Source organism: Pteropus medius, unplaced genomic scaffold (genome assembly GCF_902729225.1).
Source record: "Pteropus medius unplaced genomic scaffold, Ma_sr-lr_union100, whole genome shotgun sequence".
In the NCBI taxonomy this organism is placed as follows: Eukaryota; Metazoa; Chordata; class Mammalia; order Chiroptera; family Pteropodidae; genus Pteropus; species Pteropus medius.
The window spans coordinates 300618-321341 of NW_024346061.1; the positions used below are offsets into that span (position 1 = coordinate 300618).

The 20724-nt window shown below is 38.0% G+C and overlaps 1 protein-coding gene across 4 annotated transcripts in view; it reads left to right on the plus strand.

Annotated features, from left to right (window-relative positions):
• CLCN5 (chloride voltage-gated channel 5) overlaps positions 1-20132 on the plus strand; it is a 161855-nt gene extending 141723 nt beyond the window's left edge. For all 4 annotated transcript variants that reach the window (XM_039874866.1, XM_039874864.1, XM_039874865.1 and 1 more), the window contains 9 exons: positions 486-673; positions 3921-4043; positions 4849-5055; positions 7789-7869; positions 8085-8627; positions 10404-10590; positions 11592-11990; positions 12144-12360; positions 13339-20132. In XM_039874866.1, coding sequence (XP_039730800.1) covers positions 486-673; positions 3921-4043; positions 4849-5055; positions 7789-7869; positions 8085-8627; positions 10404-10590; positions 11592-11990; positions 12144-12360; positions 13339-13429 — 2036 coding nt within the window. In that variant the 3' untranslated portion in view covers positions 13430-20132. The remainder of the gene's footprint in view (positions 1-485; positions 674-3920; positions 4044-4848; positions 5056-7788; positions 7870-8084; positions 8628-10403; positions 10591-11591; positions 11991-12143; positions 12361-13338) is intronic.
• The last annotated feature ends 592 nt before the right edge of the window (positions 20133-20724 follow it).

The window sequence follows — 20724 nt, forward strand, 5'->3', positions numbered from 1 at the left end:
CTTCATCAGCTCCCCTCCCCAAGCCATCTCAAATAAAATATCATATAATATTCTTCAATATGGGCAATGTTAATTTTCTCAATCTTCTAGTGAGAATAAAATAATCTTTAATAAACTTGACTATCTTTATGGATCAATATTCATCAACTCTAAGTCAAAGCAGAATCTTTGCTGTGTAAATCAGCTGACAGTCAAATATATTTACCCCTTGCTCCCACCCAACCACTTTTCTCTCCCTTAAGTTTCCCTTATATGGAAATTCTACAGACACGGTGTTTAATGTGGACAGTTTCATTTTGTTTTTTTTTCCTCTTGGACAGGCATTTAATAATAGGTGAAATCTATTAGAGATAATCGGTGAAAATCAGACAATCAGAAAGAGGTTGCAGATGGAATGGGAAATTAGATGCCCATCTATTATATTGATTCTTTACCCTACGTTTCCTCTGACAATTTTGGTCTTTCCTTCCCTCCTCACAAATAAGGTTCCCTAGCTGGCTTGATAGACATCTCTGCTCATTGGATGACTGACTTAAAAGAAGGTATATGCACAAGGGGATTGTGGTTTAACCATGAACATTGTTGCTGGAACTCCGAGCATGTCACCTTTGAAAACAAAGACAAATGCCCAGAGTGGAATAGCTGGTCCCAGCTTCTCATCAACACAGATGAGGTAACATGTCGTGAACCATTTCAGAACCATTGACTTTTATTCTTACATTTACTTCATTTTGATACTGTACTCATGACAAGTGTGGAATCTCTCCCTATTTTCCTTTTCATGAAAAGAGGAACCAGTGCCAGCTGCCTTTCTCTGAGGTTTAAGCGCAGCCCTATTTCCATCTCTTCTGGCATGTAGAGTCATTCGATGTTTACACAATGACTTAAAATTTTTGTTTATTTTAAACAAACCTGGCGTTACTTCTTAGTTGGTAGTACACCATGTGACCGAATCTATCTTTCTCTAATAATTTCAGTAGAAATATTAGAGCCATCCAACAAGTAAGCTACAACTTCTAACAAAGGATGAACTGGATTAAAAACATATTTATTGTATAGATTCTAAAAGTAACTTTTCCTGGAGCATTATGTTAGAACAGTAAAACGTTATGGTACATTCCATATCAAAACAACAGAAACCCAGGAATAAAATTGCGCCAGTCTCATTTTGAGATTTAATCAATATTTTCATTTGTCCTTGTCTTCTAGCCTATGTTTCTAGATGCAGAGGTAACGTTGTTTTTCAGTTCCTTACCTTTCTATTACCACTTGGTTGTACGTTAGATCTTTCCTAAAGCAAAAAACACACAAACTAAAACAAAACTAACCAACTCTCAATTCCCAATTCCACTCTGACTTCCACCAACTAAAACAGATACCATCTCAGCTCACAACTCATCTACTATGTTGGTGAGTTGAGGGGGACAAGACTAGGATATATGTTTGTACTTTTAAAATTTATTTTTACACCTACTTTGGTCCACAAACAATTTGAAATGGCACACACAATGAGAATTATTCCAGGGAAAATAAAGGTAGGAAAATAATAAAGTCAGAGATAACAGTGTGTATATACATATATGACTATACATCTTTTGGTTTGGGGAAAGTTCAATAACAGGGCTAAGTATATCCTATATGTGTGAGAATTTTTATGTATATTCTTCTCAAACTCTGGGGTAAGATCAGTGTGCTAGAGGAAGAATTTTTTTTTTCAGAAATTAAATGTAAATAATCATTTAAAAAGAAATGCAAAATTTCCATGTTTGTTAAGATAAAACAATCTCTATTTCAGCTCTGCTCATGGGTACCCTATCCCCTACCCTAATGTCTCTATTTACTCTCCTAGATTAGGAGTACTTGGGTAGAAAAATTTGAGAAGCCCTGGAACTTAGGGTGAGACTATGTGTGTGTATGCGTGTGTGTGTACATGTATGATTCCTTTGCTTTTTTTATGACTTTTATTTTTGAAGTAATTATAAATTCATAAGAAGTTGCAAAACAATGTATAGGGAGGTCCCTCCAATCCTTCATGCAGCCTCTCCCAATGGTAACATCTTGTGTAACTATAGTACATTAGCAAAACAAGGCAATTAACATTTGTACAATCCACAGACCTTTTCACCTGTTTTACAGGCATAGATGTGTGTGTTTGTAGTTCTCTGCAATTTTATCACGTGTGTAGATTTATGTAACCGCCACCACAATCAAGATATAGAATTATTGTTGCATCACCACAAGGCTCTCCTGTGCTACCCTTTTATAGCTATGTGTGTGTGTGTCTAAGTGTTCCAACCCTAACTTTCAAACTTGAGATTTGCTCAAGTGACAAATTTCCCTGGCTCTTCTTTTTATGAATGAAATCCTTACCTGGGGAAAGAGTCTTCTGGGTTTTAAAAAGAGTTCTCTTGCCAAGGACTTGGCCTCCTGGTGTCTGCCACTAGCCAGTTTCCACTACTTTCTCTTTTACTCCCTTTCCCTCTTTGTTTCCTACTTCTGGAGTCTTCTTCTTCCCTAGCTATATTCCAAAGGCAAGGAGACAGCAATTATCTGTCCCTCCAAGAGACTAAGATAATGAAAAACCTGTATCGAAATTGTAATTAAGGAATAACTTGAACATTTTGGTTCTCTTTGTGTAGATCAGCAAATTATTGTAATAGTATTTTATATTTTAAAAAGTCAAAAGTTCGTTGAATTTTGCATTTCATGTAATTTGAGTGATTTTTAACTTCTAATATTTCTATCAGCAACCATAATCTCCTAGTGTTCAAAATAGCTTTTTTATAAGACATAACTGTTTGCAAGCCCTTTAATGTTGGTAAATCCTTGTTAGTGGTTAAAATTAGATTTCTTTTCTAGCAGACTTTGTTATCATAGGGGGTTAGTCTCAAAAATATATTCTCTCCATTTTAAAAATGGTATTACCATTTTATTCTTTGGGATATCTGGCATTTCACTGGTTTCATTTTATGATCAGAGCCTGAAATTTTCTACTGCATAAGCCTGTTGCTGAATCTGTGGTAACAAAATTTCCTCAAAGGTGTGGTTGTTCTCTGCAGAACATAATTGTGTATTTTAGGAAAAACATCCAGGAATTTTAGACACTATAACCTCTTATGAGAATTTGACACCACGGTAGGTAGCCTAAGGTGAATTTAATGGAACTTTAGATCCAGTCACTTCAAATATGTAGCCACGGTTCAGCTAGTCCAATAAAAGGGCTGTTAAGACTCTTAATAAAATTCATATAATATCTATCATATACAATTGACCCTTGAACAACACGGGTTTGAACTGTGCATGTCCACTTATATGTGGATTTTTTTTCAAAAAATATAATCAGCTCTTTGTATTTGTTTCTGTAGATTCAACCACCCGTGGATTCAGTCATCTGCATATTCAACCAGCCGCAGATTGAAAATGATATTTTCATATTATCATCTGCAGTTTCTCAACCACAGATCAAAGATACTGTTTTGATCTATGGTTGGTGGAATCAGTGGATGCAAAGGGCCAATCGTAGTTAAGTTTTTGAGGAGTCAAAAGTTATATGGGGATTTTTGACTACACTAGGGCTAACCTTTGTGTTGTTCAAGGGTCAACTGTATATTTGACTATAAAATCTATTAAAGCACTCATATAGAAAGTGAATTTGCTTTGGGATTTTGTTTGCTCTTGTTCTTGTCCATCCTTAGAAGCCATTATCACTTTCCTTTGGGTGTAGCATATTCAGTAGCAAGTGAGCTGACAGTGTTTCAGTAGTTGCTTTGCTGACAATCAGGGAAGGAACACCTTAAGTGATTTAATATTGGTCTTGCTTTTTGATTGCCTCTCCTGAAAACTTATTACTCAGAAGAGGTGCATGCCTCACTGAGGCTGTCTGAGCTAAAACAAGCTTCTTTCTTTTTCTCCTGTTCCAGGGAGCCTTTGCCTACATAGTCAATTATTTCATGTACGTCCTCTGGGCTCTCCTGTTTGCCTTCCTTGCTGTATCTCTTGTCAGAGTGTTCGCACCTTACGCCTGTGGCTCTGGAATCCCTGAGGTGAGTCTCTAAAGTGGCTTATAAATGTTAACAATAAATCCTTTTTGGTTAGAACCCTTTAACATGTATTCCAGCACACATTACAATATGAATGTTAAACGGGATGAGATCCTGAGGCAATCTAGGTCTTTTTTAGATCTTCCCTAAGTCTCCTCCCAGTCGGGGTGCCTGGACGTTAAAGGGAGTTGATTCCTAGCCTCTTTGGGGTTCCTGGTAAGCCAGATCCCCCCAAACCTCCCAGGATAGATCACAAGATTCTGGCCTGAAAATGTCATGGTATTGTCAACTTTGTTAGAGCAGAAGAAATAAAACTATTTTGCTATATTTCCTACAATCTGATTTGGGCTAGAAAAAGGGTGATTAAAATCCTGTTTCTAACTATTTTTGGTTTTGATTGCTTGACGGTGTCTGAAACCACTGAGATTTAAGGTTATGCAGATGATCTTGCCCCTCTCCGTTTCCTGACCAAGTCCTACTTACAAATTTTTCTGGCAGAGAATCAAGGCAGTACCAATTTGTAAGAATAATACCTTCCCTTTCCACCACTCATTCTCCATATACATATACTCTCATATTTAAAATGCTCCCTTGCCCAGTTATCACATGGCCAAAAAAAGAAAACTTAAAGAATATTTTTCACTTTTTTGGGCTCCTTGGCTCCCTTCCAAACTGGGATCACTGTAGGTCAAGCATTTATGTGTCACTTGTTCAAAGGTATAGTTTCTATAATGAGGTTCAAATTATTGCTTCTTAGCCTGGTTTACTTGCTTGGTCTATATTCAATCTCTCTGTGTTTGACCTGCAGATAAAAACTATCTTGAGTGGTTTCATTATTAGGGGCTATTTGGGTAAGTGGACCCTAATTATCAAAACCATTACATTGGTGCTGGCAGTGTCATCTGGCTTGAGTCTGGGCAAAGAGGGCCCTCTAGTACATGTGGCTTGCTGCTGTGGGAACATCCTGTGCCATTGCTTCAACAAATACAGGAAGAATGAAGCCAAGCGCAGAGAGGTAATAACAAATGGCCTTAACAGTCTCTCTCTGTCTTTTTTTTTTTTAAATGAGAGCTTAAATGGTATAATCTTAAGAATGAGAACTTGAGGATTCTACCACTTCTAGGAATTTATCCTACAGACATCCTAGCATGTGTGTGCCCAAAGGTGTATGGGGATAGTCAGTACAGCATTTGTCGACATAGTAAAAAACTGAAACACTCACAATGTGCATCAATAGAGGACTGATTGAATAAATAATATTCTGTCCATATTGTAGAATACTGTGCAACTGTTAAAAAGACCAAGATAGCCCTTTGTATATTGACATGGAAGGTTGACTAGAAAACACTGTTAGGTTTAGAAAACCAATTTCACAATAATGTGTATGGTATGATTCAATTAATGTTTTTTTAATGATGTATGTATGTGCACCTAGAAAGAAAATGTCTGGAAAGTGGTTTGACCCCAAACCATTAAAAATGTCTACGTCTGGTGAATGGGAAAGTATGGTGGTAGTGAAAGGAAAGGAAGGACTTAAACTTTTTATTATATATAATTCTATACAAGTGTGTGCCATTTCTATCACAAAATAATTTAGAAAAACATAGAAGATTTTTAAAAAGAAATTGTTTATTCTTGTGAAAGAATACACATTCAGCATGTCTTTCAGATGCCAGCTTTTTCATGTTTTATTTCTACCTGATGCCACCCTGAATTAATTTCTCTCTGTATTGAATCTCTCTCTGCCTTAACCCTGCTAAATTAGTCCCACTGCAGCATATCTGTAGTCATTTTCATGTTTATGCTGTTGTTAATGTGTATCATTTTGAGGAGAGAACATTTTTAAAAGTATGTTCAAAGTCATTGGCTACTTCCATCCTGCTGTAATTAAGGATTTAAAAAAAATTGGTTCTTGCTCTATTTTCCTTGAATTACAAAGAAATCTCATATGGAATAGGTAAAGAATAAGGTCATTTCACTAGAAAGGATTTTCACAAAATTGGAACCTAGTGATTTATTTTGAAAATAAAGCCCCTCCCCAAATTAACCATAAGACCCCAGAAGGAAACTCAGAGATGTTAAAATTTCAAATATGAAATACATTTTGATAGTTCAAGGGGGAAAGTTCCTGGCCAAAGAGGAAGGCTTGGAGGAGGGAGGGAGGGAGGGAGGGAGAGCAGGGAGAGGGGAAAAGGGAGAGGGGAAACGAGAGATGGGAGATCTGAGTAGACTGTTTAGCTAGCTGTCAAATGGTAGAGGAACATAAAGGCTGTATTAAATTGGTGAGGTTGTTTATGGGAATAATGTACAACAGAAGCTAAAGAATTGAAAAAAAAACATTTTAACTGTCAAGAGTGTTAAGTGCTAATTGTCGCTGGTTTTGCATGGGTAGAGGCGACTGAAACTATAGACTGCTGGTTACTTTAATTCCATAAAATTGGCGTTTTTGTTCAGATAAGTTCTTATAAAATGAGAGGGGAGTTTGATCTTGGCTGTTTCTTTGTACAAATGTCAGATATTTCTCTAACTAGATTCATGAATACTTGAATCTTTAGTTTACTTCCTATTGCTTTAGACTTTCCGCTTATATTTTCCGCTTGATTGGCAGCAACCCTTTTGTGTCCCAGGGCCTTGTCAAAGTGGGCAGATGATTGAGAGTAAAATAGGAATTTGAGAAGGAAGAGCATAGACAGACTCCACTCTACAACATAAAATTAAAGCAAACTAGCCACTTTGATTCTTTATTTTCCCACATAATTCATCATAAACAGAGTCATTGAAATCCCCCCTGTTAAGTTCTGTGTCAACTATCCTCATCTTCTCAGATGAAAGCCAATAAAGCCATAAATTTTGAAGTCCTCCCAGCTAGTACCAGAGATGTTATTCTTTCCTCCCCTTCATTTTCCTGGGCCATCCTATACTCCCAGAGAAACCGGTCTGCCTATTTTGCCAAGAGCCATTTTATTCTTAAAAAATTCTTAATTTTATTCAACTTTCTCTTTGAAATACTTCTTTACTGTCCCAAATCATATGTCACTCCACAGCAATCAGAATCCAATGAAAGGACTTTATCTTTCTATTAATTCTGATGTGTTTGTTATGTTCTTCCCTACTCTCCTAGCCTTTTACCTTGCCTCACCTAAATATACTTAGGTCTCTCTTCCCTTTAAAATCTATTTCCAATTTTGCTTCTAGTTGCCTACTTAATTCTGTTTCTATAGGTCACTAGGCATGGGGTAGGGCACATAGTATAGGAAACCTTGTATATCTATTGTATGAATATTTGTAGCTCCTAAATAGCTGTGAGCCAATTGTGACTTCAGTTTTGTATCATTAAAGCCTTCCTTGAAAATCTCATTTAAAAAGCATTCCTTTACAAAGAAAATACTATGTAAACACATCACTGTAAGTACATTTAGGTGGTGAATACATCTACGAACTCAAATTTAAGTTACTGAGTTGGGAGTTTTGGGGAGGGGGGCATAATTTGGAATAAATCACATACTTAAGTTAATTACAAAAGCAAACCCTCTTCTTGTTCAGGCATGTGAACCATGTGTTCAAAATCCAGCATACAATGTTTGCTCTCAAAGTAAATATAAATTGAACTTCATTTTTTATAAACTGGATATGGAACACGTAAAGTTTTTTTTAATGTTTTGGTAATCACTAACATTCTTTTTAAAACTGTGATTGAAGATGGGAAAGTAGCATTATTCTATGACTAATTTTGAGTTTTGGGTTGTAGGTCTTGTCGGCTGCAGCAGCAGCTGGTGTATCCGTCGCCTTTGGGGCACCTATTGGCGGAGTATTATTCAGCCTAGAAGAGGTAACTACTTTCAACTGTACCATGCGCATGATTTTTGTGTCGGGAATCCTAGCCAGTATTTATCAAAGTACTCTGTGCAACTCAGTGCTTTACCACGTAACAAGAGATCTCTGGGCAGTTTTCATCCTCAACTCTTAATTCCTGCAGTACGAACTTTTCACCTGAAACAGTTTCTGTGTATTGACTGAATTTTCATCTCACCTTCTCTCTTGTAGGTCAGCTACTATTTTCCCCTCAAAACTTTGTGGCGTTCATTCTTTGCTGCCTTGGTGGCAGCATTTACTCTACGTTCCATCAATCCTTTTGGGAACAGCCGCCTGGTTCTATTTTACGTTGAGTTTCACACTCCATGGCATCTCTTTGAGCTTGTGCCATTCATTCTGCTGGGCATATTTGGTGGCCTGTGGGGAGCGTTGTTTATCCGCACAAACATTGCCTGGTGTCGGAAGCGTAAGACCACCCAGTTGGGCAAGTATCCTGTCATTGAAGTACTCATCGTGACAGCCATCACTGCCATCCTGGCTTTCCCCAATGAATACACCCGAATGAGCACAAGTGAGCTCATTTCTGAGCTGTTTAATGACTGTGGCCTTCTAGACTCTTCCAAACTCTGTGATTATGAAAACCGTTTCAACACAAGCAAAGGGGATGAACTGCCCGACAGGCCGGCTGGTGTGGGAGTCTACAGTGCCATGTGGCAGCTGGCCTTGACACTTGTAATGAAAATTGTCATTACTATATTTACCTTTGGCATGAAGGTAAGGAGATTCTTTTGGTACTTGGTAGGTGTATGTGTGGCTGTGGGTTTGGAGGGCAAAGCCAAGACATTATACAATCCTCATAGCTCATGTGGTGCTTCTAACTTCATCCAATGGTATTCCTCAACCCTCAAAGCCTGTTTTATCCCACATGCCCTCATAACTTCTTAGACAATTGTACTCTATCTAAAATTGTCCAAGCTTAGTTTTAGGGAACATGCAAACCTCAGTGCTGAGGTTTTAAGTAGAAATGTTGTCTTCTTTTCTGTGGAAAACATTTTGTCCCTCAAAAAGGCTGATGAGGTATTTATTCCGGTGCATTGCGTATTAAAAATATATATATCTGATCAGCACAATGTTGGTCTTTATAGGATAGCTTTAGAGTTTACCAAATAAAGCAAAAATATTAGGTTGAACCAAATGAGGTTGCCAGTATTTAATTGTTTTGACCACTAAAATGGCAATTTCACATGGTTTAGCCCAATGTATAGCTAAATGTAGTTTTTACAGTTAGTATTGGTGTTCAGTTATGAATAACTTCACAGATGATTCTAAATTAATATTTAAACTGCCAAAAGCAGACATTAGGCCAGTATGTTTTACTTTCGGTACCCATTATCATTATGTTTCAGAAGAAACCAGAAAAGAAATTTTGTTAAGGTATTTTCCTCCTCCTTTGTCGGTTTTTATTTGTGCCTTTTTTTTTAGCACCCCACTACCAAGTTATTTCCCTGTATTCTCTGGGGAAATGGATAGTGAAACCAGGGAACTAGAGACAGCAACTCAGTTTAGGCAGTAATATAATCTCTGAGATGACATCATCTATTACCCTCAACAGCCTGGAAAGTTTTGCAGTGCTTATTGAGTCCATTTTCACCTGTGGCCTTATTCTTTTATTTGAAGTGAATTTTCAGACCAGACTCATCCAGATTCAAATGTATTCCAAAAATCAAACACAAGCTATTTACAAATAATCTGTTGTTTTCATTATCCTTGTCGTCATTTCCCTCTCTAGTTCTGAAAATTGAGAATTCACTATAGTATCCTAGGAGTCAAAAAAGAGCAGGGAGATAAATAAAGGTTCCCTTTCTGTATAGTTATGCAACCACAGTCACTACCTCATTTAAAAACTTTAATCATTTAATCTTTCTTCATTTCCAAAATAAACTGAAACCTCATGTGCCATCCTTTTTGTGCGAGCAATGGGTTAGGATTCAATACATGAGAGTGGTTACAAGCATTACATTTAAACCCCAGCACCAGTATGTACTAAATCTTGGCCTTGGGTGAGTTATTTAACCTCTCTGAACCTTAGTTTCTTTGTGATTTGGGAATAAAAGCACCTACTTCCTAAAATCTTGCCTTAGAGTATCCAGCATAGAACATAGTAGATAGTCAATAAAGAATAATTATTGTTGATAAGAATTCAAAATTGGGGAAAATGCCTGCATATATGAGAAACTCCATCTATTTTCCTTTTTCTTTGGGAAAGGCTTAATTTCTGCCTCCAGTTCTGTGTTGGTCTGGAGAGTTCAGGCTCTAGCCTGATGGACCCCGAATCAGGGTAAGCTTCTTTGCAGTTGTACTTGCCTGCACATCCCAGAGAACTTCTAGTCTCTGTAGTGTTACACAAATCTTTACAGCCACTTGCTAGCATAGTGCATAGTTACATTGTCATTGGCCTGTTTGCTTTGTAGAGGGTCAATCCTCTAGTCCTTCCACATGCCAGGCAATCCCATCATTTCTCACTAACCATCTATTGCTTTCTCTTTGCAGATCCCTTCTGGCCTCTTTATCCCTAGCATGGCTGTTGGTGCTATAGCAGGTCGACTTTTAGGAGTAGGAATGGAACAGCTGGCTTATTACCACCATGACTGGGCCATCTTCAATAGCTGGTGTAGCCAAGGAGCTGATTGCATCACCCCTGGCCTTTATGCGATGGTTGGGGCTGCAGCCTGCTTAGGTGAGTAGTGTATGCATTGATTTCAAAGAAGTTGCTACCCAGGTGACATAATAAAGAAGAGTGATATTAAACATAATTGAAGTTTTCTTTTTAAGTGACCATCTGTTTCCTGTTGGGTTTGTCATTTTTTCAAGTGTTTTAAGAAAGCATTCTTTACCTTTGAGAGTAATTCTATTCTCAAATTCTGTCCCTTTGAGAGTAATTCTATTCTCAAATTCTGTCATACTGAGAAAATCATTAGGAATTTAGACAAAGATATCTGCACAAGAATGTTCATCGTGGTATTATTTATAATAGCAAAAAGTCTGAATCAACCTAAATGTGTACAGTAAGGGACTAGTTAAATAAATTATGATACATCCATATAATGTTATACTATTTATTTAACACTGTATTTAAAGATGTTAGATATAATAGTGTTAAATAAATTTGTAATGATATACAAAACGTTCCCAACATAAAGTGTTTGGTGAGGGGAGCACGTGGGGGAATTAAACATATAATATGAGCTGACCTATGTAAAAACATATTTTTGCATAGTAAACATCTTGAAAAAGTCATTCAAAATTTTTACTCTGCTTGTTTCTAGATAGCGAGCTTATAGATTATGACTTTCTCTTATATACTTTTTTCCTCCGAATTTTCCACAGTGAGCCTGCATATCCCAGGGAACATCTAGTTTCTGTAGTGTTACACAAATTGTGGCTATCTTCTGCAATTACTTTTATAATTTGAGGGGGGGAAATGACAGACTAAACAAAAAGAAGAATCAAGAAAGCATCTTGTACTTTTGTAGATGCAATTTTGAGAAATCTGATTTGTGCCCATTATAAACTTCCTTTAATTCATTGCTGAGGTCTGTGCAGTTTATAGGTGAGACCTCCTTTTGGCAATGTTTCTGGTAAGTAAGTTTTTCCTGAATGGGACCTGTAACAGGCTGATAATTGTAATGAATCCTCTACTTTTCCTGCTTTCAGTAGCCTATGTCTGTTTCTTTGCAGGTGGGGTGACTCGGATGACTGTTTCTCTTGTTGTCATAATGTTTGAACTAACTGGTGGCTTGGAATACATTGTACCTCTGATGGCTGCAGCAATGACTAGCAAGTGGGTGGCAGATGCTCTGGGGCGGGAGGGCATCTATGATGCCCACATCCGTCTCAATGGATACCCCTTTCTTGAAGCCAAAGAAGAGTTTGCTCATAAGACCCTGGCAATGGATGTGATGAAACCCCGGAGAAATGATCCTTTGTTGACTGTCCTTACTCAGGACAGTATGACTGTAGAAGATGTAGAGACCGTAATCAGTGAAACCACTTATAGTGGCTTCCCAGTAGTGGTGTCCCGGGAGTCCCAAAGACTTGTGGGTTTTGTCCTCCGAAGAGATCTCATTATTTCAATAGGTAAGGATTTCAGAAAGGGGATAATGGAATCCACTATGGAAATAATATTTATGAAATGGGAGAAGATGGAGGGAAGAGGGGACTAGTTAGGGGCCAGAAGGGTAGATATAGCACTTCCATTTTCAACTTTTATTTTTTTGTCTTTTCAAATAGAAAATGCTCGAAAAAAACAAGATGGAGTCGTGAGCACATCCGTCATTTATTTTACTGAGCATTCTCCTCCAATGCCACCATACACTCCACCCACCCTAAAGCTTCGGAACATCTTGGATCTCAGCCCCTTCACTGTGACTGACCTTACCCCCATGGAGATTGTCGTGGATATCTTCCGCAAGCTGGGACTGCGGCAGTGCCTGGTGACACACAATGGGTGAGAGCTCTTTTATGAAGGTGAATTGGATCATGGGAGAAAGACTATAGAGAGATAAAGAAAGAAGAACTTAATTCAAACGAATATTAGTAGTACTTATAGGCCTTTTTGAAGCTCTAAGATGAAGATGAATGTGCTTCTTTTATCATCATAACTAATAGAAGAGGAGTGGGGCAGAAAGTGGGTTTAAGAGATGTGAACTGCTGGTTGCACATTATAAATAACTCAGTTCCTCTCCCGAAAAAGAAACATCTGTGTTCTTATGAACAGACAACACTGAAATTAAAACGGTATTAAGTAGTATGTGTATAGTATTTGGTCTTTATAATGCCTTCATTATTGTTATTTGAGAATGAGAAAACCAAGCTTCCATGTGATTTAAAAAGCCCTATATATTAACTGCTCCCAGTTAATATATAGCAGAGATAGGCTTTAAACAGAAGTCTTCTGACTCCCAAGGCCTAGGCTTTTTCTTTCCGGGATATTTCTTATCCAGTAAAGGAAGCCCAGCTGTTTTTATTGGAAAAGAAGGGAAGTTGAGAAGGGTGGATTTTTTTCTGAAATGGTAAGTTAATCCAGCAATTACATAAGAATTTCACCCTCTAAAATTTGTAAATGGTGTAACAGATGTCTTGTAGGATTTAAATAAGGAAGGGGACTTTCCTTAACTGATTTATTCAACATTTACTGAATTCCTACTTCATTTAAGAAGGTATTCCACTAGACTCCAGGGAGATACAAAAATGAATAAAACCCTTCTCTGCCCTCAAGGAGTATGCAGTGTTATAGGGAAGCTAAGAACATACAAGTGCATATAGCACAACAGCAAACAAGACAAGTGAACAAAACATGTTGTTGCTGGGAGGAGGGTACAGTTATAGCTGGCCATAGGAACAGGGAAGGTATTCTGGAAGAGGGACATTTGAACTGGGTTGCAAAAGTTAAGTCAAATTCATATTGTCTTGTTTTGTCTTTTAGGCGATTGCTTGGAATTATTACCAAGAAGGATGTGTTAAAACATATAGCACAGATGGCAAACCAAGATCCTGATTCCATTCTCTTCAACTAGAATCACAGGGTTGTGCTGGATACAAAACAGCAAGGACATTGCAGACTGCGGGTATATTTTATTAACTGGGTACTCAAAACACATTTCCCATATTTGGATGGTGAAGTTATATTAGTGTGTTGTCTCTTTCCTATAAGTTAACCAGTTGCACTACATAATAATCTCTGGAAATTAATCTTCTGTTTAGGAGAAAATGCAGTTAGGCTTCTGTGATATTGTATTAGAAAGATTTCATGAAAGAGTAAGCAAGATTGTTATGGTTTAATTCTTTTTTAAAAGATTTTTTTATTTAAAATATAATTGTTAGCCAATATGCAATCACTGAAAACTATGCAAGAAAAATTCCAACCGTCCTGATTGATAGCCTGCAGGAAACTCATGAAAGTCACTTTTTTTGGACTCTTAACTGTCATTGGTGGAAGATGAAGTGTAAACTAAGGAGCTTTGCTTTTCCAACCACAGAAAAGAAAGCCAGAAGGAAAATAGTAATGGCATTTTCCAGACTGTGAAAATTCAGTTCAAATGTTATCTTGTTCCTGTTACAATATTTAGCATTATTAGTTTGTGTGTATGTATATGTTAATTTTAATACCTGATTATAAGACAATGCTGCTTTTGGTTAAACTCCTCTAAACAAATTTAGAGAGGTTGATTTTATAGCTTGCTTGTTCCTGGTACTCTTTTGAAGTGCACAAAGATAAGTTACAGAGCTTTCTCCTTGTCTGCAGGAAGGATAGTTTTCCAGATGGTATTTGTTAGCTAGTAGACAAGGACTCTGCCATGAATTTGTTAAGGAATAATTTCTCCAGCTTCCTCGAAATGAATGATTAGTGAAGTTCTAAGCAAAGTCAATGACTAGGAATTTCACATTTTGTGAGGTCCCAGCTAATCGTCTTACCCAGATGCCATCTCCATGAGTGATGGTGCTTTAGGCTTCTGGAATATGTAAGAATAGTAAAGGGAACCAAGTCTAGACTGCATACTGGTAAACCAGGGAAGATTCCGAGCTGTATCTGCATTCTCATGCATTCCTTTGTAAAGACCACCAGTACTAAAATAACTGGACACTCATGCCTCCTGCCAGTGATAAGTACGTAAAACAGGCCAGTGTTGTCCTGTGAACATGAATTTAGGCTCAGGTTACTTTCAGTAATATTCAACATTGGAACAGGATAGGCAGCTGTGACTGACTCCCTTGTGGTTCCTTAGAGTTCTAAATAAAATGCCGAACCATCCTCAGACCCAGGGGTATGGACAAGGCCTGGTGACACCAAAGGTGCTTGTATCCAGTTGAAAAGGTGCCTGCCTCAATTTCCTACCACATTAACTGCAGTGGAAAACATCACAGTCTAGGGACACCTGGTGAAATTACAGAGCCACGACCATCATTCCAACCACTGTTTCATTTTCTAGTTTTATCCATGTGTAGTTGTTCCCTCTCCATTCTTTGCTCCTTTCCACTCTTCAGTCTCGAGTCCTCTCTTTTGGATTGAGCACTCTGCCTTGTTAATCATTCCTATTACAAAAAATAACTCCCAGGGCTAGTTAAATTATAAACCAAGCCCCAGTAATCCTATGGCATGTGGACCAGAGGTAACACACAGCCATTTGCTTTGCTCTGTAGCCCAGTTGCTGCTGCTATGCCTCAGTTTCCACACTCATGCCCACAGCAGTGGGGCAACTGCCAGGGGTGAGAGTTCAGCCTTTCTCATTTACAGGTCTGTTCCCAGCACTTCCCTCCATCTTTCTGGCCTAGAATCAGCAGTCACTCAGCATATCCTCCCTAACCCTCCACCTCCCCTCCCTAAACACCTCAGTGTATGTTATTTTAAAAGTTGCTGATTCTGGATTCTAGGATTTTTTACCCCTAGTTCTTATCTTTCCAAAATCTGAAATTCTTTTGTTGCCCACAGCTGGGCTTATTTTGACTTTTATCTTTAAAATACCAAGGCAGTCACCAGAGTTTCTCCTTTTAAGTATATCATTCTAGCATTTTAATGAAAGAGAAAAAAAATCTATGTTATTTTATATGATAGCCATGACTCAGTTACTTTACATCTTTTGTCCCTTCCATGCCACTGATTCCCTCACATGAGATGTGGCTATTTTGCCTGACCACCCCTGTATATTATGTAGAAATCAAAGTTCTCATCTGTATATTTCTGGTTCACTACCTATATTTTCTTATTAGCCATCCAACTAAAATTTGCAAAACAGGAAATGTTAGTATTTCTGGTATTCGATGACAGTGAAAGATTTGGTTGCATTTCATAATGCAGCAGCAATATGGAGGGTGTCTAAGTTTGCCTTTGTGTTTCTTCTAGGCTCCGTTTTTTATTTTAGACAGATGAGCCAGTGTTAAGGTGCTACTTCAGAGAATAAATTCAAGAAATCAGATAACACTGTGCCAAGGTATACTTTCTAAATGTTAAGCACCAATTGATCCTCCAGAGAATAATATCCCTTTGATACCTCAGTCCTGATAAATCTCATTTATTAACCTCAGCTTCTCAGGAATTCTTTAACCCATATGCTAGAAGTAACTGTAGTGTATGGCATCCATTATATGTCTAATACAAGGGTTTGGCTCAGAGCTTGGCTAATTGTGGCTAGAGTTCCCTGCTAGACTGCTAGCTCAGGACCTTAACACTCAGTTTCTTGTCTTGAGGCAAAGGAAAATGTTCTTTCTGACACTGCCAATTCAGCAGTTGGACATACTTAACCAACAAATGAGGCCAATGTAAAAAATGTTTGTCAGTAGTCTCAAATGGCCACATACCTCAATGGAAAAAGACTAAATAATGTGTGCTTCAAAAATGAATATGAATTGAGACTGGTTTATTTTGGTATTAAAAAAAGAAAATTCCCTTGTGCCTGACACAAGAGAAGGATTTACAAAAGAATGCCAATAAGTACTTCGAGAGAGGATTTTCCAAGAAAAAAAATCTGGTAGACATCCAGCCATGAAAAGAGTGAGAGTCTATAGATTTGTAGAAGGTATGCTATATTTTGGAGGTCTCCAAATCTTCAATGTAATGAATTAAAGAAGCTGAAGCAATTAATGGATGATTAGTTATACTATTAAAGGGAAGAAGCAGGGGACTGAAAATGCAAAATAATGGCCATTTTCAAGATCATTTGTATTTAGATGTTTGTTCAGATGTTCTCCTCTTTTCTGGCTCCGGATTCCTTCTGGCTCAGCCCAGCTATGGAGCAGAGGTGGTATAGTCCACAGAACAGATATCCTCTGGTGGATAATCTGACATTGATGATACTTTGGATTTGCCAGCTGGCAGAGCAAACGATTAACTTGCTGATTTGAACTGCAAAGCAGTTCAATTGTTTTGGCACCAGAGGCTGAATCTGAACCATTTATAGGTAGAGCAGAGCACAATATAAATTTTTCTAGCTGGCCTTCAATTATATTTGGAAATGAGAATGATAAAATAGTAGCGACAGTGTGGTCTAAGGCTGTGAAGTAATTCTCAATCATGTTATGGACCTGTTCAGGAGTAGGGGGAGCAAATATGTTTTTAAAAACTTAGCATGCAGTAGAGTCCATCATAGAATGTAATCGTTGCTGTATGTTTTAAGTATTTAAATCACCTATCCTGGTTGGGTCTTGATCTTGGTTTGTTTTGTTATGCTATGAAAAGAAAGGTATACTTGTTACCCCACAGTATCTTTGGTTTTTGGGTTTTTTAAAAAGCAAATCACAAGGAGTGCAGTTTTTAAAGTTGGTTTTTAACAATGGTAGTGAAGACGGTATTGAGCATTTGAAACAGCCAGTGTGCTTTATATTGGCCAAGTACTTGCTGACGACTGACCACATTGTACTGAGAAAAATCAGTTTACCTACACTGGATCAGAGCCAAGTACAGACCATCCATCAGTTCAGAGAAAGCAGGAGAGCATCTTTCATGGCAGTGCATAGAGTATTGAGCTCTTGAAAACCCTGAAAAAATTAGGAATTTAGAAAATAAATGGGAGGTAGAATATTGATTCCTTTAAAAAAAAATAGATGTCTATATATGTGCTCTGAATTTAAGTATCCTAAAATCTTAATTTTTTTTTAAAAGCACCTCTGGGATTGCCTAGATTCCCTTTGGACAGGGATTGGAGAGTCGTGGCAGTGGAAAAGCCCTAGTAAGAAAATATATGAGTTCATGTAAGATGGTGGAAGGAAGGCCAGCCATACATCCTAGCATTTATAAACTTCCTGATTATGTGCCTCAAGGGAAGAAAAAGTCAAATAGTTTCCCAAATACTAGGCTTTCCAAGTAAAAACATTTGGCTGGAGTGAGTCTGCTTTTATGGAGAGGGCTGACCCAAGACAAGACATCAACACATGAAGGAGGGCAGCCACTACTGCATTAACTAAATGATAAGCTTTAGGTAGATTGTCCTGAATTTTGATAGCAAAATGTTTTTAAATCTGTATGTTTTGCTTTCCCAGTATGTACTTACTGTATATTAGAAAGAAAAAACATGAGGGTTTCTCAGATCAGAGCTCAAGGAACTGTGTAAATTTGAAATGAAATCGGTGTAGTGGACCTGTGGTGACCACTCGACTTTGCTCTGCCTCAATTTTGGTTGTTTGCTCCAAGAAGAGAAGTTCTTGGAATAGTAGGTGTTAGCAACTTCAAGCTATTCCCCAAATATTTGCTGGTCACAGTCCCATTTCTAAACATCTGGATCTAGGAAAAGTTTTGAAGTGATGTAGGGAACAAGATTGTTTTTTTTTCCACTGTGTAGTCTGATTTTGCCAAATCGCCCAAGAAAGAAATAAAGTATATGATGTGTGGAGTTTGCGTTTCTTGGAGGGGACCTATTGAGTCACCCAGCCCAATCTCGCAGTCATAAATCCCTACCTCTAAGTTCCTGCCAAAGGGTCTTCAGCCTCTGTGTGCACACTCATTGAATGAATATCTTGCCTAAAGAAAGGCACGTGATGGTATAAAAATATGAGGGTTTTAAAAAGTGGTCTCTGCCTTTCCTCTCTCCTTTTGTCCCACCCTCCTTCCCTCTCTCTTTTTTACTTTCTGTCTCGCTCTTTCTCTTCCTCCTCCCCATGCCCTAAATTCAATTTTTTCTCAATTGTTACAAGCATAATTTTTGAATGTGGACCTTGGGGAAGGGAGAAATTCATTCTGAAAATAGAGAATGGAAGATAATTCTTCCATTCTCTAAGGATAACATTGATAATTCTGAGTTGATGGGGCCAAGAGGGCTTTGCTCCACTGTAGAGGCAAAAGCCAGTGGTATTTGTTGGGAGTGTCGAGGGCTTTAGCATCTCAAGGCAGATATATGAAATATTCATTGCTAAACCTTATTATTATCTACTAGGCCAAATCTGTTGAAAGTCAGAGGCAGTCTAGGATTTGGTGAGTGAAATGCCATCTGGCAAAAAGGGGATGAGGGAGTGGCCTGAGATGGTTTTATCAGGACGGGAACCTGCAGCCTCATTATTATATTTAGTGTACCTCAAAGTATATGGTAATTCAAGAGTGTTCCTTTTCCCTCCTCCATTTTACTTTATTCCTTCTTCTTCCTCCTTTCTTTCCTATTGTCCTGTCTTTTTACTACTCATCTTTTAGTATTTACTTTGTTATTATATATTTGGTCCTTTGGGACTATGTGATGATTAAGAATTAATTTCATTCTAGATAACAAATAATGTGTTTAATATTTTGTTCATTTAAACTGTCTTTTGAAGCTATGCTGCTAACCAGGTACAGGCTAGAAAAGAGTTGGGCCTGATAGACAGCACCCAGTCATATCACTTAAGGATAACATTGATGTCATCATGGCGACTCTTCTTCATTTGACCAAGGCCAGCATCCTGCTTTTACCTCTGTCCATTCATTTCTGGCTATAGGACAAATACTCCCCTTTGGGTGAGCCAATGAGGCCAGGAGGGATCAGAGAATTCTAGACCATGGACCACTATATGAATATCTCTGTAATAAGCTCATTTGTAGCATCAGCTCCAACTGCAGTGGCCAAAGAAAACCTGTCTGACTTTAGTTCCTGAGTGGTAAAAGTTCAGCTGAAGTTAATGTGTAGACATCAACTAGGCATCTAGAAACTAGCATCAACCAAAGCTAATTTAGCCTGAGTTTCCACAGGAAGCTTGGTGCTGAGCTGTTCAGATCAATTATTTATCTGAGTGTTACCAACCCTTTAGTCACACCTTCTTAGCTTTATTCTAACGTTTAGAGATGTTGGTTCCCATTCATAGGCACAGCCTATACCAAAGCTATGGGTCACTGCTCACTTCATTCTGCTCCTTGGTCATGCATAGCAACAGTCTAAAAAGGAAGACATGGGCTGGGAAGTTAGGAGACCTGGTTTCTGTTCCCTATGCTTCTACTAACTAGCCTCGAGATCTTAACCACTCTGTGCCTCATTGTTCCCATCTGCAAAATGGGGATAGTGTTAATTGCCCTACCTACCTCACAGGGTTGTTGTGAGGATAAATCGAGACAATGAATGGAAAGTACTTTGACAAGTAAGTGCTATGCAAATTGTAAGAAATGGAAACAATCACGTTAAAGGCAATGGAATGGACATCGGCAGAAGGGTTAATGGGATTGTCCAGCCCTTTCTCTGTGTGGCTTAAACCCAGGTCGCCATTGCTTTATACATTTTCACTTAGCACATATTTGTAATTATGCATGTAATAAAGCACAGCCTTATTCAACCTGGTGTCTGGTGTGTTTTTGAGGACCCTCAATTTTCTAGCTATTTATTTCTGATCATAAAATCAGGGGACCAGGATGTGGGGGTTGGGGGAGGATAGTGTAACAGGCAACTACATACTCCTATGAGCAAGCTCACTTATTAAAAAAGATTTATTAAATACCTAAGTATTTTTACATTTACAGATTCATTAATACTTTTTACCATAAAGATACAAATGAGGGGAAGCTTGTGTTTTCTGAGAGATTCCAGATTTCTGAGAGATACCTAATTTATTATGACTACTTAAATGTTCCTGTATCATACATTGGTGATACTTTCCTGATGGCATGAGAATTAACTGGGAGCTGTAGTTGTTCCTCTCTTTTTGAGCTTTTAATGGTGTAAGATTATGGGCTTTGAGAGGGCTCTTGCCTAAAGTCACTTCTTACAAGGAGTAAGATAGGTGATTGAAATGTTTCTCCAATGAATAGTAGAGTTAATACTACCATCTTTATGGTGTGTTGGGATTAAAACATCTTCTGTGGGGAACCCTCTGAAGTAACCGGGAGCGGGGGTTCACACCTCTAGAACATGGAAAACAAAGGAAAGCT